The sequence below is a fragment of the Electrophorus electricus genome, chromosome 10 (assembly GCF_041902795.1).
Source record: "Electrophorus electricus isolate QZ-2024a chromosome 10, ASM4190279v1, whole genome shotgun sequence".
Lineage (NCBI taxonomy): Eukaryota > Metazoa > Chordata > Actinopteri > Gymnotiformes > Gymnotidae > Electrophorus > Electrophorus electricus.
Genome location: NC_137506.1, coordinates 11492116 through 11517183, shown reverse-complemented (window position 1 = coordinate 11517183; position 25068 = coordinate 11492116). Strand labels below are relative to the sequence as shown.

At 40.0% G+C, this 25068-nt stretch overlaps 1 protein-coding gene, 1 long non-coding RNA gene and 1 other non-coding gene across 3 annotated transcripts; 2 read left to right on the top strand and 1 right to left on the bottom strand.

Moving 5' to 3' along the window:
- The first annotated feature begins 250 nt into the window (after positions 1-250).
- LOC145659400 (eukaryotic translation initiation factor 4 gamma 1-like) lies at positions 251-1690 on the top strand. The gene is made up of 3 exons (XM_081721921.1): positions 251-551; positions 1327-1521; positions 1634-1690. The coding sequence occupies exons 1-3, from the start codon at positions 504-506 to the stop codon at positions 1688-1690; spliced, it is 300 nt and encodes a 99-aa protein (XP_081578047.1). The 5' UTR covers positions 251-503.
- Positions 1691-18733: 17043 nt separating this feature from the next.
- On the top strand, positions 18734-20517 carry LOC145659512 (uncharacterized). The gene is made up of 3 exons (XR_014125727.1): positions 18734-18817; positions 19578-19608; positions 19876-20517. It is a non-coding gene; the product is annotated as an uncharacterized LOC145659512 (long non-coding RNA).
- Positions 20518-22019: 1502 nt separating this feature from the next.
- trnai-aau (transfer RNA isoleucine (anticodon AAU)) lies at positions 22020-22093 on the bottom strand. Its single transcript has one exon. It is a non-coding gene; the product is annotated as a tRNA-Ile (tRNA).
- Positions 22094-25068: the final 2975 nt, after the last annotated feature.

Sequence of the window (25068 nt, the reverse complement as noted above, 5' to 3'; positions counted from 1 at the left end):
ACCAACATGAGGACAAAAGACAGGAAGGTGTTGAGCCCACTGTTATCACTCATAATCCGGTTCCAGTTGTGAACTGTCTTTTGTGATGTTTCTTTAACCCAGTCCGCCACTGCGAGTAAGCCTGAAAGGCTGGGCCAGGCCAGCACTGAAAGCATGCCTAGACTGCTCATGCAGTCCTCCACCAGCGAGCTGCTCACATGCCTGGGTGCGTTCTTGTGCCGGCGTTGCTGCCTGCTGAAGGACCTGACTGCTGACGAGCCCGTGCAGTGGCTGCGCATTGTGGACCGCTACGTGACACTGACAGAATGGCAGGAGCAAAGCTTCCTCATTCCAGGCACCGTGGTCTTTCTCTTCATGCTGTGCCGTGACATCATTTCAGCTGAGGTGGCCACCAAGGAGGAGCTGCAGGCCGTGCTGCTCACATGCTTGTATGTGTCTTGCTCCTACATGTGTGAGGAGATCAGCTACCCAGCCAAAGCTTTCCTTGTGGAGGAATTTCTTTAATGCGAATCGTATGTAGGTTACCACTGCTAAGCTTCACCACTGTCAAGGTAAGACCTCGAAAGGACGCAGAAAATTATTTTAATAACAGCTTCTGCTGATTTATTCAATAACTGTATGACACCGTTTGAGTGTACGTACCGACTGAAAACAAACTCAAATTATTAGACACTCTTACTGCGTCTCCACATTGAAACATATCCGTTAGTTAGCTAGGCTGGCTAACTAGCTTAGCTTTATTAGCTAGCTAAGCTAATGGCGAAGAGGATTACGTTAAAGAACCCCCGGTCTACAGTTGTGCACATACAGGAAAATTAATGAATAGCATGGCAATACACGCATTTATTGGAACAGTTATGTAGCTAATATGTATTTGTAGTATGTGCGCCTGGCGTAGAAATGAGTCTTTGTTAGCCCATCAAGGCTATCTTAGCTAGGCTAGTTCGAGCAAGCTAAGTGCTGGTTGCTATGACAACGGGCTTGATGTATTTTGCGAGCTTGTCGGCTACATAAGACAAGTGTTTATTGCTTTACTGCTGCGGTGAACTGTTATTATTGTAACACTCTGCTAATGCCAGATGTGTAGAATAACTCACTAGTGATGTTTACTTCGAGACTTTGGCAGTTTTAAGATGGATAGAAAGCGAATGATCCAGCTAGCTGTCCTAGCTAACATGCAACCTTCTGTACATCCCGGGTACTCCCAGCCCTTATCAGGACCTCACAGTTCCCTTTGAGAACTCCCTGGTATCACGATCATAACTTTGGACAACCAGTTGCCATTCTCAACTCATGTTTCAGATTTCTCCTTTGTAACATACGAAGGATTCGCAGGAAGCTACCCAGGTGCTTGGCAACATCAAGTTCATCGGGGAGCTGTTCAAGCTGCGCATGCTGTCGGAGGCCATCATGCACGACTGCGTGGTCAAATTATTCATGAACCACAACGAGGAGAGCCTGGAGCATCTGTGCCACTTCCTCACAGCCATCGGCAAAGACCTGGACTTGGAGAAGGCCAGGGTAAGCAGGCCGCGGGCCTGGTCTAGATTGATTTAATATTCTCAGCAGATGCTCAGCACTTGCATCGGATTATCTTTAATATGTCATGTAAAGGTTTACGGTGCATGTGTAGATGAGTGCTAGTCTGCAGTGCAGCGTCTGTGCACATTTTTCCGGATTTTGTCCATGATGTGTTTTTCACAGCAAGTACTTTACACAACAAAACTGAATGAAGATGTTTTGAATATTGTATCTTGACTGTCCATTTTGTCTCTGGTAGGAACAACAGTTGTAATGTTGACAGTTCAGTCACCACCTAGTGTGACAGTTATTTGTGTTTCATTTTCCTGGTCTTTTTTATTGTATATTTTTTTCTCCATGCACGCTTTTAACCAAAAAACAAGCATGTTGAAATGTTGTCTATAAAAGTTTTGCTGTCAGTGTTTTCTGTTGCTTGCCTGTTGCCTGCACTCTGACTACAGGGTAGCCAACTAATTAGGATCATCATCTATAGTGCGACTAGCATGCTGTGCTGATATCAGTGTATTATTAGGCCTTGGCAATGATTTTAAAAGTGTCCAAGTTCATGTTGTTTAGAGAAGTTGTCAGTGTGGTTGTTAGCTCTGCTCCTACTGCAGCTGACAAAATGAAAGGCTTTTATTCAGGACTGGTCAGCTGTTAGAAGGTTTTGCTCTCACAGCCTCCTCCACGTTTGCCGCCTCCTGCTGCTGCACCCTGGATTCCCCAAAGCCAAGTGCAGCTGATGACAGCACAGCTACACCCACAGTGGCAGTGAACTGCTTTACAGCACTGACCAACGTGCAAGGCAGCAGGGTTTACATAAGAGTCATAAACGTCTTGCGACATGAGTTCAGCTGAGAGCACACCTGATCGAATCGAAAGGGGAAGAATACCTGAAATTTGTCGACTTTTCTCTCACACTCTCTCTCTCTCTCTCTCTCTCCCAGCCAAAAATGGATCACTACTTTAAATATATAGAAAAGACAATGAAGGAGAGGAGGGCTTCCTCACGCATTCGGTTCCTGCTCCGGGACGTCATCGACCTTGACTGGTTAGAGACTCTGCCTGTGTTTGTGTGTTTGTGTTTGCCATTCCAGCGCATGGTGATGCAAAAGAATGCATCTGCTGATTTTGCTTTTCTAGCATAACTGGGTGTCGCGGCGAGCTGACCACGGGCCCAAGACCATCGAGCAAATCCATAAGGAGGCCAAACTTGAGGAGCAGGAGGAGCAGAGGAAGGTGCACCAGCAGCTGCTGTCCAAGCAAAACAAGAGGCAAAGGTGTGGCCCTCAAATCCGTGACAGCCTTTTTCACCTGGCTGTGTGAGGCCGAGGACAGGTCCAAGGACAATTGACAGAAGGATGGACACATTTGCCAACGTGTGCTAAAAGACAATACAATAATTCAAAACAATAATAAAACTGTGTGACAAAGAAACAAAAGTTCTGACTCTAATGTATTTTTGCTTTTTCCTTTATGAACTGCAGTTAAAACTAAATGTAACATTTGCAGATGTTCCAAACAAAAGGCAGAGATGAATATAGAAATATTATTATTTATTTTTATTTTATTCTTCCTTGGCTTTTCCTGAATTCAGATAGGCTCTGCCCATTAGATTTAACTTTTTTTGTTTGTTTGTTTGTTTGTTTTTGCTAATTTCATACCAGTCCTAGGATTTTCACACAATCTGAGTGAAATTTGTGTCAAAATATTTGAATCTGAATCTGAGTCTGAATCTCAATAATTATTTAAACAAAAACCTGACATAAAAAATACAGCTGTCCTATTCCAGTCTAATAGTAGTACAAAGTAGTAGTACAAAGGTCAGGCTTTAACTTTAACTAGCTGTCACTCCTGAAGGACATGTTCAGATTTCATGAAATTTAAAAGACTTATACCAGTATTGACTTTGAGGTAGCTTACCAAATGTAGCAGTTTTGTCAATATGGGGCATTATAATATGCAAATAACTGTTTCTCAACAACTGTTCTTCTGATCAAGATGAAATTTTGCATACTGCTTCTGTAAGCAAGCTGGAAGATTCCTAAGGATGACTCAAACATTGGCTAATGTTTTTCAGGTAATTGGCTAATCATAGAACTGGCTTCAGTGGACTGCTATAACATTGATTCTTGTAGAAATTACTTTGAATTTAAATATCCTACTGCTTTGTATGTTGCTGATGAACTGTAACACTAGTCGTAGGACCTTTCTCCAATCTTCACAAATTTGGTATCAAAATGTTGATGAGACTGAAACATGTTGATATTTGTATGGTATATGGCCCCTACATACCTATCAATCCTTCCAAGGTGTACTGATTCATTCAAAACAGCTGAAAAAAATTAATACTTCTTTGAGTAATTCTTATGAAACTTGACATGAGTACCGATTTATGGACTTTGAGCTAGCATGGCAATTATAGGACATTTTTGCCAATAGAGCCCCTCTGACATATGAAAAGGTATTTAAAAACAGAAAAATGAGTCAATCTCATTGTGTTCAAATTGTGCATGAGAAATGTGGTACAATACTTTGTGACCATTCCACAAATAAATTCAATACGTTTCGTAAACCTTTTTTTAGCCTGTTTTTGATACCTAAATTAGTTTGTCAAATGTACCTTTCAAACAAGTCAGTGACCTTTTGATCTAGAGATACCCTTTAAATGTAAAAAATGCAGATCTTCTCGTAAATAATGCTCAAAAATATGTGTATTTAACTGTCAATCCCCAAGAGCAGGATTTTTCTTAATTAATAGCATAAAACTTAGCCATAGAGTGTTAGATTATCACCAAACTTCAATGGTGTATATGAACATACTGTGAATGCAAGTACATTTGGGGTGAACTGACCTTCTGGGGGAACTATATTTCTTACTCATGTCAAATCAGAAAAAAATATATTTATATAAAGCAATTCAGCAGAGAAAATTGAGAGATTAGATTTAAACTACAACATTCCTGGGAACAAAACCTCAAAACCAACCACAGAGGCTGGTGAACTTAATGTGGGATGTGATCAGCAACCAAGTTGTGCAGCTGTGATAAAATGATTGGACCCCTTAATTGCCACCTGCAGCTATAATAAATGTAATTCTAATGTATGTTATTAATTCAACAGATAAAGGAAATTAGACATTTCAATAGCAACACACCTCCCTTGATGGAATGACTGGGTACAGAAACTAGTTGGAAGGGCAGAAAGGCCAGAAAAATAGCACAACCACCGCCTTCAAACCAGACAACAAATCTGTTTAGTTCTGACAAAGTTTTATTTTTTTCAATTAAAAAATACAGACTCACTCTCAATAAATAACCATTTGATGAACTAATGCAGAATATAAATTAAGACAGTGACACAAGCTTTACTATAGTTACTAAGCATTTAGGTTTCAGTGTTTTTAGGACTTGGTGGGATGGTTACGAGAAAATATTGGCATATTAGATAAGCAGAAAAATACTACGAATGGGTTCAACACCTGATGTGCGGACTCGTTTGACTTTGGATCTTGAGTATATGGCACAATAGATTTCACGCCAATAACTGTTGCAAAGAAAAACAACCACCTGAATGCTAAAACATTTAATGGAAATAAATGTTTTATGCAATACGAGAATTATGGAAATCGGATCATCTTTGGAATAGAGAGGAGCGTTAGGCACATACTGATAATACATTTTCAGAGACAAACATTATCCCTCATGTAGATAATACAAACTCGCTAGACCTAATGGTACAGAACCTATTATTAATACAAACCCACTAGACCTAATGGTACAGAACCTATTATTAATACAAACCCACTAGACCTAATGGTATAGAACCTATTATTAATACAAACCCTCAGCAAAACGCCATCAGAGGCACAGACCAAAAGGGTCAGGAAATAATTGGAGACAGCAACAGTACTAAAATGAAGCAAGTCTAAAATCAAAAGCAGACAGAGACAAAAAAAACAGGTAGCAAACAAAACACCGGGAAAAAAAGTTTCAGAAATGCCCACAATGAAAGGATGGCAAGACTCCACAAAGATAGGGGTTTAGGCCTCGGTAATGACTGTAGACTAATAGGTAGACTCACCTCTGAACCAGTTCTGGAAACGGTTAGAATTCAGAGGATCTTTGGCGGTTTTAGCTGGTGGTGCATCCAGGTTGATGAATGAGGGCAGACCTGACACTGAAAAACTGTCAAATGGCTAAAACAAAACAAAAAGTTTTAACTCATCTTAAGTGTGCAGCACCAAACAACAATCACTTTCCTCCAGTTCTAAGCCGGCTGCTAGGCGCCGGCCGAGGCACCGCGCCGGGTTGGACCCCGCCGGAGCCCTGACCGCCGATGCCCCATCCCAGCCCCGCGAGGGGGAAGGGAAAGAGACGGGGGCAGCGCAGGGTGACCGACGGGGGTCCCGACGCGGACCGTAGCCGGGGAGATCCGCGAGAAGGGCCCGGCGCACGTCCAGAGTCACCACCGCAACACCGCAGCCCGCCGCTCACCCGACCCGCCGTCCGGCGCGGCGCGTGGAGGTGCCCCGACGGCACCCTCGCACGCCCCAGAGTCCCAGGCCCTGTCCCGACCGACCGCGAGGACGGCAGGGAGGAGAGAGGGAACAGTGGGGACGACGAGGGGGAAGAGACACCGCGTGCCACGCTTTCAGGCGGGAGGCGGAACGGCGAGGAGATGGGACGGCCGCTCCCCCAGCCGTGGCTCGGTCCCAGCCCCGCTTCGCACCCCGGCCCGACCGACCCAGCCCTTAGAGCCAATCCTTATCCCGAAGTTACGGATCTGACTTGCCGACTTCCCTTACCTAACTTGTTCCAACATGCCAGAGGCTGTTCACCTTGGAGACCTGCTGCAGATATGGGTACGGCCCGGCGCGAGATTTACACCATCTCCCCCGGATTTTCAAGGGCCAGCGAGAGCTCACCGGACGCCGCCAGAACCGCGGCGCTGTGTTTTCTTCTTCCTGGTTAGCCTCACTTTGTTTTTTGTTTATCATGTATTCTGGTAACCTGCTCTTGGATAATGTTTCTGCTCCTCCTAATAAACAAAGTTCGACAACACGCTTGTGTCTTGCCCTGCCTGTCTCAGCATTACAGCTAATCTAAAGGTCAAAGGATAAACTTCACTGGCAGATACACCTATTTTTAAGCATTACCACGTATGTACACAGTTTTCTAAATACATTTACATATTAACAAATAAGCAGACATCTAGCTTCTGGACATCTGAATATTTTCAAAAATTAGATTCTTTAAAAGGTGGGTTTAAATGATACAGCACTACAAAAAGCACGCCAACCATAGGCAACAAGCAATCCTTGAATTAGAATAACCTAATATTTCTGTACGTGGGCAAAATAATAATATGATTCTTAGTCCACGTTATATTTAGGCTCCATGCATGTAAATATATATTTTATTTAAAAATGAACACATTGTCTTTTTTCACCACTAGTCACTTTGAAACCATTTAAGCCCACTACACTCCATTTAAGATGACCTTAGAGTGTTTTAATGAGGAGTTCCTTCAAGTACAAACTTGCATCAGTTTTCACTGTACTGGCTGCAAGTAAGAAATTATGATATGCAAAATAAATGCTGTTTGATGGAATAAATGAATAACAAATATGAAGTTACAATGTGATCATAAAATGGCTTAGGCTAATGTGTCCACGTGTTCTTACAATCCTGGCAGGTGATGTGTGACTTGTGGTTGGAGCTTCACTGAAACAGATGTTTTACATCTTGTTCTGGATTAGAATCTGGCTAGTGGAATTCAGAGCCCTTTCCCCAATGGGAGAAAATGATTTTATTGTTTTATGTGAGATCATCCTGAGGAGACCATTCACAAATCAGAACAGTTTCCTGTGGCTACAGTGAGGACCTCAGCTGATACTGGAATATTCACCCACTGCTTTGATATGCTTATCTCACAGATTTCACAACAAAATTCCAGAATATCTACAATGTAGATGAGACAGGATTTGTCACTGGTCCATGACAAGTCCTGTAAGATTATGTACCAGACTACAGGTGGAAGTGGGAGGGAACAGATAACCGTCCACATCACTGGGAATGTTGTTGGGCAGATTCATCATCTACAAAGGGAAACGGTTGTACAATTCTTGGTGTCAAGGAGGTCCAGACCGCAACCCCATTTTTGTAACAGAACATGGATGGTTGGACAAATCTCTTCCTTAAACTATTCACTCAGATCTCAGACTGAACATTTCTCAGGGTTTTAATATTTGATGGTTAAACCTTGCATGTGACTCTGGGACTGGGGGACTAGAGGGCATCTTAACATTTTTTCTACTCCTGAACCTCTTACTGAATAAATGTTGGGCTGTTAATTCTTTCAAAACTATACATTTTTAATATTTTGTCAATACATCATGACATGATCTTACTTGGAACACTTAAATGGACTTAAATGGTCCAACTGTACCTATTAAGCTGATGCCAGACTTTTCACTTATTTAATAAAATATCTTTATTTATATTATAAAACAGACATGAACTAATAAGCACATTTTGAAATAAGACATTCATATTTAAATCAATTCAAAATCTATGAAAAATGCCTGGAAAATTATTTTTGGCAGGCTTATTGCATAAAGGAAAAGAGTAAAGTTATGTTAATATGGAAAGGACATGAAATTCTAAACCACACAGCTATTTTTGAAAGAAAGACTTAATTCCTTTAAATCCTTTCCATACAAACGTAATACGAAATCTCTTCTTCTCACATTTTCTTGCTTCCGTGGCTCCATTTGCTTCTTTCGTTGTCTGCTCTATGTCTTTTTGCTGAAGTTTCAGTTTCTTCTTCTCATGTGTCTTCTCATGTGTCTCCTTAAACAGCTTCTTCTCTGCATTTGGTGCTGCCCTCACATCTGAGTGATAGGACAGGGGAGGCAGTAGTGGACGGCAAGGTCTGTAGGGTCTGGATGATGGGGCTTCTTGGAGCCAGTGGGGCTCACCAGGTGCAAATCTGGTAGGCTGTCTGAGGGAGAGTGAGGGAAACCTGTTGTCTCGTGGTTTGGGAGACTCCAGGGGGAAACTGGGCCTTGGGCTTTCCAACTGTGAAAAAGCATTTAATTTAGCATCACTATTAAATACATGCATGTGCACACACTTTGATATACTATCAAAAATATAATATAAGTTAGACTGTGATATTGTAGTGTCATAGGCAATCCATTTGTTGATTTGCCCTAACACATTTATGCTCACTATTTACCTGGATTTTAATTATAGTTCCTTATTTCAATCTAAAATCATCTCCTGTGTATAGCATAACATTGCTTCATTGGATGTGCACTGCAGTGTAACTAAGTGTTTCACTTTTCCTACTTTCTCAAGCTGTGCTCTCAGCCTGCTCAATTCAGCTTTGATCATCACATTCTCCCGCTGCAGTTCTCGCACTGCTAGCTCGAGGTCTAGACCTCCAAGATACCGCCCAACACGTGCAGCCTTCCGTCGGTTGTCCTCCCTTGTCTTCCTCCGACATTCACCCAGGGTCTCTTCCTCCTCCACCTTATGGTTTCCCATTTGAAACATGCAGAGACATATGACCCAGCAATGTGTATTCGGTCCCTAGAGATCTTCGGCCATCAAAGATTTTTCAATCTGAGATGCTGCAGAGCCTCATTCTAATCCCTAACAGGCAATCTCTATCTAAAAAGGGCCTCATATCAAAATTTAAAGTGGTGTGTTAGTTGTAACAGTCGCCAGCTGTGTTGATAACTCACTCTACGATGCGCTGACACGGTGGAATCTTCCAGCTGCTTACCGTCCTCCTACAAAACAGAAACCTGCTTAACACACTAATATCCAGCTCAACAGGAGGATGTCTTACAATGTAGGTCGGAGAATTGTGTGAATTGCTGCAACTAACTTCAAAAGGATGAACGCTGTTCTGCCAAAAATGCATCTCACTTTTGTAATCTTATCTTTTTTAAATGTTTGTACTACTGCTTGTCTTCTGTTTATTCTGACTAGCAGTTGCTATCACACCACGCGACTAGAATGTTATACGTATGACGCCGCATGGTTACAGAATTCAAAAGATTACAGCTCGGACGATATTGAACGCGCGTTAAAATACGCTCATGAATGAGTTTAACAGACACCTGTTCATTTCAACACAAAGGGAGAAATTACTCAGCTCACAGAGCTTAGTAACGCGTTAGAGGAAAATTCGCTGCTGCTCTTTAAAACACTGAGCGTTTTTCTTAAAACACATAAAAGGTGCAAGATCACGCGTTGTCGTGTGAGCACCTCATTCGTAAAAAGGGCTGAGTTGTCATGAATGCGTTATGATCAGGAGTAGTCGGCCGTACTGCTGCGACATCCGGTCAAATCAACTGTCCTCTAAGAATCAGCGCAGTAGTATTTTTGGTAATAGCAGCATCTATGGACATAAACGGCGGCGAAACGGATGGTTTCTTTCTCGTCAACGTTATAGTCCATTACACCTGCTCCTATAGATCGGGATAAAATCTCCATACCAAAACCTCTGTGCATTGGCATGATGAAAATTTAGAGCACGCAAATCCTTCACTTCTGAAACAGCAGAAATTATGTAATTTTACACAGATTGAAAAAAATCCTCAACGTTAAAGACTGCTGTTGACGGAGTTTTCATGCAAATATAGTAGGTTGGGGAAGTGTAACGATGAGCGGTAAGGAGGCGGACGCAGTGTGTGGAAAAGAGTGAGATTTATTAGGGGCAAATCCAAAGTCCAGGGTCAAATTATTAACATGGAGAGTCCGAGAATTCATGCTAAACTAAAGTAAAGAAAAGTGCACGAAGACAAACCAGGGATGCAGGCTATAACATTGGGGCGAGGATAAACATTCAGGCTTATATTCACATGCACGGAAGCCTCGATTAACAAACAGCAGCTGGACTTACAATAAATGGCAACAAGACTAAACTAAAACAGGGCTTAAAAACATGGTCAAATGAGCATTAAACCAGACACAAGTGCAAATTATGAGGGGTGCAGAAAACGAAACGAAGGAATGGAACCACAACAAGGGAGTAAATCAAAAATAAAGACACTAGACAGGGAAACCGTGGAGACATGGACGCTAGGAGGGTGGTCAGTGGTGACAGGAAGCTTGTTTCAGTCATGGATGTCTTTGGCAAAATGAATGCAACTAAAATGCTTTCCTCATGTGTCCTAATAACCAAATAATAACCAAGTTCTTCTTTATTTCTAAATAATATGCCTTTTGGAAATTGTATAACTGCGTGTGTTATATTACTTTCTTTTATTCAGAAACACGGGAGACTCAGGTGAAAAGTGTGATGGAAATTATACACTTATTATTATATCCTAAAACTTGTCTCACCTAATCATAGTCATCAGTTTATTAGATAAATGCATACCTATTTTTATGTTTGTGTTTCACATGTTCCATTCCTTTTCTTTTCTTTGAAAGAAAAATGCCTTAACTTAATCAAAGACTAGGATTAAAATAATAATAATAATAATAAAATCATAGACAGGTCAGCTGAGTCCACTCCCTTCTCGTAATGTCCCCATATTGACAGTTAAATATCACATATTAAATACATTAGAGACTGGAGTGTCTTGTTTTTCTCTGAATATTCCACAGTGCATCTAAAATTTTAATAGTTGTTTATTTCTGCTCAATTTTTCTGCTCTTATTTTAATTTGTTTTTGTCTTAAGAAAAAAAAGGCGACAAACGAGACCTGTGACCCCAGGGGGAAATCATGGATCAGATGCCTCACACCAAGTCACTGTGTAAACAACACCAGGTTCATGTTTTAGTGTGAGGAATGAGTGCAGGAGTGTTTTGAAAGAGCAAATACAAACACTAACAAGAAGAGAACAAAGAAAACAGGAAGGAGAAGCTCCTTTCCTTTTTGAGTTACTTACTGAGATCATTCTCATAGCAAGTTCATTACACCTTGTGTACTTGTTGTAGTGCAGTTAGCTGTTTCTATATTGGCTGAGGGAAGGAGCAGACCTGTTCAAGTCACAGATCCATTTACATTTAAACAGCAGAATCTTGTCAGTGGAGGATGTACTTTCTCAAACCTTTTTAACTGATATCTCGCCTGTGTCTCTCTGTGTTCGCAGGACAGTGACCACTGCACGCCTCGCACCAGGACACCTTTCCAGTGATGATTTGTTTTGTTTTTGTTTTTTGCTTTCAAGTGCTAATGCCATTATGAGTTGCTAGACCATGAAGACATTTAAAGAATAATAAAATAATCTGATTTTGCTGTAAAAGACAGATGTCATGTTCACACTGCACAACTTCACTGCTTAATGTGATCTCCTGTTTACATCTGGCAGACACGCTTATCTATAGCAACTTACAGTTTCAACTATATTACAGAGCTAGGTCCATATAGCGGTAGGAGTTTGATTCAGTTCAGTTTAGCTCACTCAGGCTTTCATTTCTGTTGTCTTGTCTTCAGGTTTTGTTTCATTGTCCCTAATAAGTCCAACTTGTGCTCGTCTACTCATGTCTCACTGTCCTCCTTTGCTTGATGTCACAACTTCATTGATACCTAAAGTGAATGTTGAAAGTATCACATGTTCTTTGAGTAGGAATCAAACATCATTGCACTAATACACTGGACTGATAGTGGACTGCTGAGGTACACCTACCCCTGATGTCGTGATGTTACTGAGCTTCATCTTGTCTCAGATGCCTTCAAGACAACTGCTCCTATTATTTAATGGCCCCTCCCCCAAGAGAGAAGGAGGAAGAGACAACAGACAGTTTTGTTGGTTTGTTATTGCAATTTTGTATGACCTCGTGTGTGACGTTGTTTTCCCCCATTTTAGCCTTCGCCTTTGGCTTCGCCCCTCCTGTTTTTTTAGCTGTTTTGTTTATTTACATTATATATATATATTAGTGATGGTTGGATGAAGCCCCATTGAAGCTTTAGGAGCTTCTTCCTGATTGTGCCAAAAAAGATTCGATGCATTGGAGCATTGAAATCCGACATCAGAGAAGAGTGACATCTGTTGGCCAGAAAAAAATGATTTCAGCCTGCGAAGTGTGTTAATGCTGTGTGGTCTTACAGTTCAACTCATGTCTGTTCAGATGCACTGAAAATCAAGTTTAATTATTAAAATGTTGGAATAAATGCTTGAATGTTGTCATTATTGATTGTAGAATGAATAAGGCCTACGGAAAATTAATATCAGTCATATATTAGCAACAAAGTAACCACTCATCTGTGAATCATGAAAACATGATTTTATAGGGAATAGAAAAATCATCTACAAAATTTGAAAATATGATCTGAGGAAACATATTGCTGGGGTATAGTGACTGTGGAATTTAATTGATTGCGCTTGTGGTTAACTGGGAACAGAACATAATACAGAAGAGGAGTTAGTATTCAGTTTAATAAACTGAGCCCAAATGAACACAGTGTTGGGGTTTAAGACTGTTTCTTCTCTGGTTCACGATTTTACCTGTATGTGGTGCTGATGTGCTCTAATGTTTTGCAAGAAGGTGTCTCAGCATTTCGGACGTGTTGTTATTAAAGGACAACTCCTGGGAACACTGCTGACATCGCACCTTTAAAAATACGACATTTAATTAGAATAAGACTCTTATTGTGTTATTCTACATAAACCATAAAGATACATTATGTTTCGTACTTACCCTATTTCTAGATATTTTATCAAAATTTTCCCATGCTTTGGAATGCTTATTTGATGTAGAAGTTTCCATTTTTAAATGACTCTCTGCCATAGAAAAGGCGCTCAGGATTTTACTGTGCCTTAAATAGTCATTGAGATAGCGGATAGCGCCAAAACTTTGAACCATCCCGCCCATTTCCAGTGTTTCATTGTCATTTTTGAATCTTCAAATGTCATAGTCAAGTGAGGGTAAGTGACTCAATACAAGCTCCGGTACACTGTGTCGAATCAGCAAGTGTTGGAAAACTGACACGAGCTTCGAAGCGTCTGTATTGAATGTCCCATCCCTAATATTTACATATATTTTTATTTATTTCTATATTTATTTATTTATATGAGAGAGACAGATTGTATAAAGATCACTGCAAGTGATTGTATAAAGAGTGTAAATAGTATTTGTTTGGTACTTTGGTGTTGGATAATGGTGGTAAGGAGTGACTGGCATTTTTGTTAGATGTGGGTTTTGCCTCTGTTTGTGTCAGGAAGTTAGGAAGGTCTGTTGTATGTTTCTTTTGTTTGTTGGGTTTATTTAGGGTATTTTTTTTTCATTAGTGTGGGTCCTGTAGAATTTGCACCAGTAAGATTGTTTGTTTGTGAATAATAATATCCTCTGTAAAATATATCTAAAAGGAGACTTCCATTTGTGCTTCAGTTTTGTTGCTATTTGTTTTTCACAACTTACATTCTGCTGTTCACGTTTCTTTTTCCTAGTTACAACCTCACAGCCTTAGATGGGGTCATAACAATTGTGGGCTCGTCCTCTGTTTCTCCTCTTCTTCTGTTTGCCTGTTCCGTTTGTTTGTTTGTTTTTTTTGTGTGTGTGTTCCCCCTCTCTGGTTGTGGTTGTGCCTCACTCTGCTAATACAGCAGAAGCTGTGGCAACCCTGTAGTCAGGCCACGCATGAATCCCAGGTTTTCTCCCAAGGTAAACCCCATACTAGAAATGAAATTGAAGTAGTTGGAGCTGGAAATAAAAAAAAAAAAAAAAAAAACAGGAACGAGAGGCTGAGCTGCTATGTCTTCGGGCTCTACAGGTAGAGGCGGAAAGGGAGGTGACACTTAAAAGCTTGAGTATGGGCTTGCAAAAACATATACCTCTTCCTCAGAAAGCTGTCTATCCAGCACTAGTAAGCCCTGTATCTTCGGGTACACCAGTGCCTAAGCCCAGTTTCCCTCGGGTTGCTGTCACCCCAGCTCCTTCCGACTCTGTCACTGGACGTTTTGATAGCAGTTGACAGATTGCCTTGGTCTCTAGTTTTAGGGAACATGAAGTTGATGCATATTTCCCAGTGTTTGAGCACATAGCATTGACACTGGATTGGTCCAAGGAAGTATTGTCTCTCTTACTGCAGTGTAAGCTAGTTGGTAAGGCCCAACATGTGTGTTCCTCCCTAACGCTTGAGCAGAGCCTAGATTACGAAAGTGTAAAAATAACTGTTCTCCGAGCATATGAACTAGTGCCGGAAGCATACACACAAAATTTCAGACGCTTAAAGAAAAACCCCTGCCAGACATTTGTGGAATTTGCCAAGGAAAAGTTTTATTAGACAAGTAGTGTACTGCATGTAACATTACCACAATTGATCAATTTAAAGAGCTCATACTGGTTGAAGAAATCAAGAACTGTCTTCTTGAGAACATATTAAAGTATTTAAATGAACAAGAAGTGTGTAACCTATCCTTTGCTTCTACACTTGCTGATGAATTTGGGCTGACTTCTGTGAGCTCCCTGAAATCTGATAGCCCTGTTTCGGCTGTTTCTGTGGAAACAGAGAGTGCTTCTATTGCCATGAGCGTAGACACATTATAGGTAATTGTCCTGCGCTTAAGCGCAAGAATGCCCGCTCACAAAAAAAACGGTAAGTGCTGTAAGCACTGTATCCACAGAAGTCTTCGCTTCGTCCCCCAGATGCTGTGTTTCAGCCATTTCTTTTTGAGGGATATGTTTCTCTTTTCAAGGCAGATGAAGACAAACAGTCCATCACAGGTTTACATGCTGCTGTGTCTCTTATGTTGGATAATGTGTTGCCTTTTTCAACTCAGTCATATTGTGGTAGTGACCATGTTAGTGCAAGGCGTTAAACTAGGAGTACTCCGGCTCCCACTGTATAACATTTATGTTAGAACTGATGGAGTCACAGGTATGGTTAAAGTACCTGTTAGGTCAGCTTTGCCCATGATTGGGGTGTCCTTTATATTAGGAAATGACATTGCCGGTGGAATTGTATTCCCCTTACCTGAAGTAGTTTCAGGCCCTATTGATGACAGTCTTATTGTCGTTGAACATGCAGTATTTCCTGCTTCTGTGTTAAAGCGTGCTAAAGATCGCAAATTTGGGAGTACTCTGTCTGACATGGGGGGGGATGTCCTGTTTGGGGTGTGTGCTCCAGGTTCACTGCCCGGATTCCCCACGTGTGAGACTCTGCCCCATTCCTCTGCTCTTACAGGTGTGAATGATAATAAGAGCGGACCCTCTGAAACAAGCTTTTGTGAAAACACGAATAACAACAAAACCGATGGGTGCATCAACGCACCGGTGATCGCGGTCATTCGAGCTGTGATCGGGAATCAGATGTATAGAATTATTGATGAAGACAGAGAAAACTGTTACGGTTGTGCTATTGACCATCCTAGTCAGTGTCAACACACATGCCTTTACGATCCAGATGAATCCTATTTCAGCCTCAACGCACCTAAGCGGATAAAAAAAACTGTTCAAGCCATGGTTCATGCACACACTGTCAAGAGCTTTGAAGCTGTGTGGCATTCAGATACCTCCATCCTCTAGCAAGATTCAGGCTATCGCTGGGGTAGTGGTAACCGACCTGCAGGAGGAACAGAACATCAAATCCGCTCTCAAAAAGTATAGCGTGTGTAGGGAGCAGGTACACGAAGACGTCGTGGACTACTGGAATCTGCAGGAAAACCTGAACCCTGGTGATCAGGTCATATGGGAAACCTCTTCGACACCTGCACTGATCCTTCACCTGAGAAAAAAAGAGTGCTGAGGATGGAGTTGATCACATTGTTCTGTAATACCCTTGAAAATAGAGTCAGAACAGTAAACGTTACCGATAGGATCTGTATGTAATTATATGTATATAATTTTTTATGTATATAATCTTTTGCTGAAAAGATGCTAATAAAACCATAATCCATTCTAGCACTCTCCTCATTGTGTTTCAATCATTTCACCATGACTGATCATCTGCTGAAAAATATTTACTATACTCCCTCAAACCCCGGATCCTATGGAGGAGTCGAGAGTCTGCAAAGGTCCGTGGTGGATGAAATCGGTAAAAGGGTTGATGCTTACACACTACATAAACCATTCTCTGTGAAATTGAAAAGAAACAAAGTCATTGTAAAAAACATAGATGAACAATGGCAGGCCGATTTGTTGGACATGACCAGCATAGCGGAACATAACTGGAACATGAAATTTATGCTAACGTGTATAGATATACTTTCCAAGTATGCTTGGATACGCATGATGAAAAACAAGACCAGTGCCGAGGCCTTTGTTTTGATTCTAAAAGAAGGCAGAGTTCCTAAAAAACTTCAGACTGATGAAGGGAAAGAATTTTTAAATAAGTTTCAAAACATTCATGAAAATACATAACATCAATCACTTTGCTACTGGAACAGGACAAAAAGCATCAGTGTGTGAACAGTTCAACAGGACATTGAAAACCAGAATGTGGAGATACTTCACAGCTATCAATACGAGAAAATACATCGATGTGGTACAGAACTTTGTTCGTGCTTATAACAACAGCTATCACAGCAGCATTAAAATGAAACCCATTGAAGTGAATGAAGGAAATTCCTTCAAGGTGTTTAAAACCTTGTATCGGTTGTTTCAATGGAAAAAGGTGGAAAAACTAAGATTGAAGTTTAGAGTCGGTGAGACGGTGACAATTTGATAAAGGGTACGGGCAGAACTTTATGGATGAATATTTTACCATTTCTGAATGTCTAAGGAGACACCCTCCCATATACAAATTATGGGATTTCAATGGGGAAAATATACATAGGACCTTTTATGAACAGGAGCTGCATCATAGTGGGAGCTGATTATAGTGGGAAAAGATAAAGCCATTAAAATAGAAAAGATTCTATCTGAAAAAACTAGGAACCGAAAAAAGATTTGCTTGATCAAGTGGATTGGATGGCCCGATAAGTTTTACTTCTGGATTCCGGCGGAGGACGTTCTTAACGTTGTAAAAGATTAAAAGGGGGTGCTAAAATCAAATTGAAATTATAATCCGGTCACCATGGAAAAGAACGGATTCTATGTAACTCTACCATGCAATGCCTCCAAAGACATGTACCTCGATAATAAGATTTCGTGCTACACAACCAAATTTTTGGAGCCTATAAATTTGGTGGGGGGCTGGGAGGTCACACTCACCGAGGTACAATAGCCGCACACATGGTATTCGCTGAACATGACATTCGTCGGACATGAAAAGTATCTTTTTAGTTAAACTCTGCAGAAGGAGAAGATGGTGTGGTATTTACATGTATTCTGAACCATGGGTATTATAATAGTATAGAACATCTGGTTAACCCCTATACACACCAACGCCCCTAGCGGGCTCATGGGTAGGTCCAAACAGGCATGCTCAAATAAATTACTTAATAACACTGAATATTCTTAAAGTAAAGTACATTTATCAACATAACATTTCTTAGGACTAATACAAGTATCTGCTTACTGATTATCAGCCGTGCAATGCATCCGTTTGCCAGAAATTGCATGCTGAAGACATTGTGTTTTTTGGGTAAAATTTCCACAAAAATGTGCCTGCCCTTTTAAGTTGCCTTTTAAAACATTCTTCCGGTATAAGATCAGATTTTGTTAAGTTCAGATTTTGTCATAGAAAATTCAATTACCATCAAAACAACTGTGTGACATGTTTAAATGGTATACAGAGTGTTGGTAAAGTTCTTTTAATTGCGTGCTCACTTCTTTGCATAAAAGCGACGTTTTTCTTTCGGTTCGGTTCCTTCGGAACAAACCCAAACTACACAAGCCTTTGGTTAACTGAAACACTACTGCACACTACTGACATTAAAGTGTTCCTGAATAGAGCATTAGACCCCCCGTTTCTATTTTATATTGATTTTTATTGGCCATGGCAGCGCCATTGTCTTGGAGTGACAGCAATTCACACCTATGTGTCCAGGCGTTTCCAAGAGTTTCCAGAGCAAGCTGCTTGATTGACAGCAGTTTCATCAAATAGAGGAGGCTTAGATGAAAACGTAGACCCCTCACTTACCTTATTTAGTCATCCCTTTAATGCTTAAAGGTATGCACATTGTGTACTGTCAGTGCTTCAGTGTTGTTAGCAGATAGCCTAGCGCATGGGTTTGACGTACAACTGTAAGAATGATTTGATCGCCAATACTTTTGGACATCATGGAAAGGAAGAGGCTTAGTTTAACTGAAGTTTATGTGGAGTTGTTTGGGTGCTGCTATCATGGACTAGCATGGCTGCTAGCATGGACTAGCTTCGAGGTTTGCATAGCAAATCACTGGATGTTTCCATTCACTGCTGGAAAAATTCGTAATCCTATTACAAATTGTAAGTATAAATGAGAAAGTATACTACTTCTTTACAATATTACAGCATTTACAATATTTTCCACAGCATTTACAGTATTAGCTACAGTATTTTCCCCTAATGATGCTAACAATGATGCTATGAAGCTAATATTGTTGTGGAACTTACTAAAGTAACTTACTGTGATGTTTTATCAAAAAGAAACATGAAAACTTGATGTATAGTGATTGATGACTTTGTGTGCATTTGGAGAGGTTTTTGACTAGGAAGACTAGGACACTTACTGGAAAACATTGTGTAGCTACTTAGTCATTTCATGTATATGCTCAAAACTGTTCAGTTTATTAGACAAGACCCTGGTGAATCAGGAAATGTAGAGCATGAGTGAAGCTGAAGCTCCAGCATCAATGGACACGTTACACCAAAAAAATCAAAGGCGTTTTATGTTGGGTTTTTTTACATTTTCTTCTGTATTAGATGAGCTCAAATGGAACCTAAATGATGGACAAATAAGCCTGGGTGTAAATGGATGTCTAGTCCCAAGAGTCTACTTCAATTTGAATACTGAATAATCATTGTGCCATGTGTACAATTTCAGATATCTAGTGTTAAACTCCAATGAGTTTTTCCTACTGTCACCCTTGCCAGTGTCATTTGGCTTATTTATCAGTTGTCACAAGGTGTTAACGTTATTATGCACATGTATATAAAATGTGTATATACTGTATATACATAAATATTTATATTGCATTATTCTCTGCACCTTACATGTTATTTGCAGTTTGGATTGGATTATAAAGTGAATTTCATTGGTGAGTACTATATTTTTTGGTGACAAAGTATAATCTAATCTTTACAAAGCAGTGACCAGAAAGGAAGAGCTGGATGAGGCTTTGGTCCCCATGATAGTTAGAGACACACAGCCATTTAGCATAGTTGAGGATAAAAGCTTCAGGGACTTGGTAGCAAAATTGGATTCAACTTATATTCTCCCAACTAGGAAGGTATGTGTGGTGACATGGATACATTATGAGAGTAGTAGTAAAAAAATATATAATTATTTTCTTCCTTCCCTTTAGACTGCAAAGGCCATGGTTGAGGCCAAATGTCAACAAGAGAAAGAGAAGGCCAAAGCTGAGGTCCAGAAAGTTCCTGCAATGAGTTTGACAGAAGACATGTTGACATCTCTTAATGTGGATGCCTTCTTGGCTGTGACCTGCTATTTTATAGATGACAACACATTTCTGAAGTCTACACTACTTGGTGTTGTGAAATTCCTGCGGGCGCATACGGCTGAAAATTTGGCCTGTGTGAAATCCTCTCTTATGGAAGAATGGGGAATAAAATAAAGTCACATGTCTGGTTACTGATGGCACATCTAATAGGACTGCCTGTGGCAAATAGCTGAAGCTGCCTCATGCGCTCTGCATTGCTCACACCCTGAATAAAGTTGTTAAAAAGGCTCTTGAAATAACCCCAGTGCTATCTGACATTTGTAGAACGTCAAGGAAGCTGGTGGGCTATTTTAGAAGCAGCACAACTGCCAAAGCTAGTAACATTATTTTCACATTGTTTACATATTGTTTTATATTGCTACATGTGTAACGTTTACTGTTTTATTGTTAAAGGAGATGTTGGACCTCGCTCAAGAGGATATGGGAAAATTAAAAAAAAGAAACTGAGGTTGAAACAAGGTGTTGGAGCGATTAATAGAACTCAGGGAGCCTGTGGGGGCAGATTTGGCGGGTTTACAAACTGACATTCCTGCGCTGACCTCTGATGTGTACAGTAATGTTTGTGGGTGCCTGTCTATACTGTATTCTTTTCACAAGGCAACTGTGGAGCTGTCAGAAGAGAAAAAGGTATCTGGTTCAAAGTGGTGCCATTATTGAAAATGGTTTAAAAAATCTTCCAGGAAGAAGCACATGGCCCATATGGAGATCAAACCCCTGACATTGGCATTATTATGTCTGATTCTGTGAGCCAAGGAATATAAACCTTTTAGGGACATATTTAAAATATCAGATTTTCTGCCTGAGCACAGAGTGGGCATTTGTTTCTAGCTTTAACCATACCTCCTCTTTCTTTGGAAATCTGGCTCATTGCTGCATGAAAAAGCAGAAATATTTTGAGCAATTTTTTGTCTGGGTCTAAGGGGCAATTTAATCAAACCAAAAGATGCTATTTTAGCTAGTTTGTCAAATGAACATGTCAAACCTACAGAGACAATGTGTCTAGCTACAGAGCTCTGCAAAGTTTAATTCTTGGAAGTATTTGAAGCCATAGAAAGTAATTCTGTAAGCATTGCTTAACTCATTAAAAAGAGACAGTTAGAGCCAATGGCTGCCAGATCTAACATAGCTCACATTTTATACTGTTTGCATAGCATATCAGAATCTGCAAGAACTATTCCTGTCATTTCAGGGATAAGCTTTTTTGACTTCACAGCTAGATGAAATATTTAGGGTGGATGCAGGATTTGGTATGATCTCCTAGAGAATTGCCATTCCACTGTGTCTTCAGCTTTTGTCCGATCTGCAAACAAGTCCCACTCTAGGAGAACTAGCTCAAGTGGTAGAGTGCTCTTTTAGTATTTGAGTGTTAGTGTGATTGATGCTCACATTCTCAAGTCTAGAATTTGTAGTTTTTTTTTTATGATGAAATCATTTCTGATAGCAAATGTTTTTGGGACCTGCTGCTGATATGCTTATGCCATGCACACATTACGTGACTTTTGAAGTTTTCAAATTGATGTATGGCTCACACTGCACAACTCTATGTCTTGGAATCTGGAGTGCTTAATTTGTGGTATCTCAGTGGCAGGCATAATCATATCCCAACACATTTCAGACTAAAGGATTTGAACTCCCTGGCACTGCCAGACACCTAACTTGCTATAATTTGATGGGGAGGATGCAGGTCATCTGCATGCCTCTGGAATGGCTTCCTTGACCAATTCACACAGCGATCGAGAGCCTTACACTAATGCCAGAGTCCCTCTGATTTCATACTTTTCTCTGCAATGTCCAAAATTTGTAAACAAGCACAAATACATGGGTAAGGTTGTGTAATAAAGAACATACTCTCACTTTCCTGTACTTGGAACATGTCTTAGCAGATTGTGGTTTACAAGCAATGTTATAAGCAACACAAGTTCAAACAGGTGCCCTTTTTGCAACAGGTGGTTTGTTGACAAGGGGTCATTCATCAGCCAAAACTCACATGGCCCATATGGGGATCGAACCCATGACCTTGGCGTTATTAGCACCACGCTCTGACCAACTGAGCTAATTGGCCTTTCTCAGTTTATTTCCCAGTTCTCGGTGCAGCTGTGAAGGGAACCTTTCTATGAAATTGTAGACTTGGTGTCAACAAGATTACGGCCACTTTTCGACCGAGCATAGGTGAAAGTTGACACATATTGTTCCCTCTGACAAATGGTTATTCTGCAGCCAACTTTTGAATTAAACTTCAAAAGCAAATGTGCAGAAGCTTTTGTTAAAGAGCAATTCAGTGCAGTTGTACACAGTGACGAAATCATCAATTGCAAAGTCCACTGAGCTTTATTGCTGCGAGTTACATAGTGCTGTCTATTACACCATGAAATCTGCCATAACAACAAAAATGTCATGTCTGATTCTGTGAGCCAAGGAATATAAACCTTTTAGGGACATATTTAAAATATCAGATTTTCTGCCTGAGCACAGAGTGGGCATTTGTTTCTAGCTTTAACCATACCTCCTCTTTCTTTGGAAATCTGGCTCATTGCTGCATGAAAAAGCAGAAAGATTTTGAGCAATTTTTTGTCTGGGTCTAAGGGGCAATTTAATCAAACCAAAAGATGCTATTTTAGCTAGTTTGTCAAATGAACATGTCAAACCTACAGAGACAATGTGTCTAGCTACAGAACTCTGCAAGGTTTAATTCTTGGAAGTATTTGAAGCCATAGAAAGTAATTCTGTAAGCATTGCTTAACTCATTAAAAAGAGACAGTTAGAGCCAATGGCTGCCAGATCTAACATAGCTCACATTTTATACTGTTTGCATAGCATATCAGAATCTGCAAGAACTATTCCTGTCATTTCAGGGATAAGCTTTTTTGACTTCACAGCTAGATGAAATATTTAGGGTGGATGCAGGATTTGGTATGATCTCCTAGAGAATTGCCATTCCACTGTGTCTTCAGCTTTTGTCCGATCTGCAAACAAGTCCCACTCTAGGAGAACTAGCTCAAGTGGTAGAGTGCTCTTTTAGTATGTTAGTGTGATTGATGCTCACATTCTCAAGTCTAGAATTTGTAGGGTTTTTTTTTATGATGAAATCATTTCTGATAGCAAATGTTTTTGGGACCTGCTGATACGCTTATGCCATGCACACATTATGTGACTTTTGAAGTTTTCAAATTGATGTATGGCTCACACTGCACAACTCTATGTCTTGGAATCTGGAGTCCTTAATTTGTGGTATCTCAGTGGCAGACATAATCAGTGATAAACCACTGATATGTCAACTGGTCTTAACACAAACCAGATTTAACTTTCTCTGTGGAGACTGTGTCTAACTTAAACCTTTCCTTCAAATAGAAGAGATCCTTGTTGCAGAGGTAATGTTTTTACCTTTATATGGTTTTCCCACTCATAGTCAGGCAACACACACAAATGCAAACCTCTCACAGACTCTCTCACACACATCCAGAGCAGACATTAATATCTGACAATGTATATTTTACAGCACACTGCTGGCCATCTGAACACATGATGGATAGATATGGTATAGACTGTAGATATGGTATTATACAAAATGGATCTGTACATTCTGTAGATTGTGTACATATATACCCAACCATATACATTGTACATTGTGTATATAATCATAATATACATATATTGTTATTATATTTTTGTACATACATATAATATATATATTTATCTGTATATATATATATATATATATATATATATTTTTTTTTTTTTTTTTTTTTTTTCTCTATGCAACCCTGGTTCTCTTCCTCAGTTTGGACAGAGCACCCTCCACCATTTCACTGCGTGTTATACTGTGTATGACTATGTATGTGACGAATAAACCGAACTTGAACTTGAACTTGATATGATTCTAATCTGCACTATTCATCTAACACATTCATAGTTATTCATCTGAACACATGATGTTTCTGTCTCTGTACCGCTATTAGTTATGCAATGGTGCCTCAATACTAGCAGTAACTGAACAGGGTTCTGTATAAATATGATCTTTATAACAGCTGCCATAACAGCAAAAATGTAATGTCTGATTCTGTGAACCAAGGAATTATTATTGATATTGTGAATATTTAATAACCTCCAATGCCAGCAGATTAAATTTTCACAATATTGTGAAAATTGTAAAGGATACTTTATTCATGTCCTCATTGCTAAAGATTGTATCGCTTTATCACAGAGATAAGCTAGTTAGCAGTTGGGGTCAGCAAGTGTCAAGTGTCAGCAAGTGTCAAATTCGGGGCTATAAACCATTCCTTGTGGAACCATTTCATTGTTCAGCTTTAAACTTTGATCGTTAAGGTGCTGGTACTTTGTTAGCTAGCTAACTGTTCAGCAATAGAAAACCTACTTTTGTATGATTTAGAGACCCAAATTTACAAACCTGTGGGTTTTCAAATTTATCGTTCTCTCTAAATAAGCAAAATGAGTTAAGCCATTACTACAGCTATTGGACTGTTTGAACTATAATATTCGACTGTTCATTTATTGTTAATTAGATTAAATTAACTTTCATAAACGTTCTGTATTAATAGAATGTAGTTTTTGGCTGTGATTCATTACATTTTGGGAATTGTGAAAACAAACTGGATGATACTTCTAAAAGTAATTGTGTTTGCAGTTTATTTGCACAGTTACATGAACAACACTGGTAGCATAATCAACAGGCTTGATGGTTTTCCAGTGCACGACACTGTGATACCAGGGCTGGCCCAAGCCTGTGTGGGGCCCTATGAAGAAATCTGAGCTGCCACTGACATAACATAGATAAAAAACCAAATAGAAATAAATACATGGTCTTTGGCACCCTCTTGGTGGCCTTAGCAGGCTCTCATTTTGCTTATATGGCGGGACAATTGTTCTGCTGTTATCCTATCTATCGGGCAGTCCTACCTAGATTTAATGCACTTATGTACATTACCCTTAGTCCAGGTTTCTGGTGTTTATTTTAGATGCATTTTTGGTTGTATATATTATAATTAGGCTACTGTGAACAATTGTATACCATATAGCTAC

Coding starts and splice junctions, on each gene's coding strand:
- LOC145659400 (XM_081721921.1), top strand. CDS start 504: ATGCGAATCGTATGTAGGTTACCACTGCTAAGCTTCACCACTGTCAAG. Junction 552..1,326: donor TAAGCTTCACCACTGTCAAG/GTAAGACCTCGA, acceptor TAACATACGAAG/GATTCGCAGGAAGCTACCCA. Junction 1,522..1,633: donor TGGACTTGGAGAAGGCCAGG/GTAAGCAGGCCG, acceptor GTGCATGTGTAG/ATGAGTGCTAGTCTGCAGTG.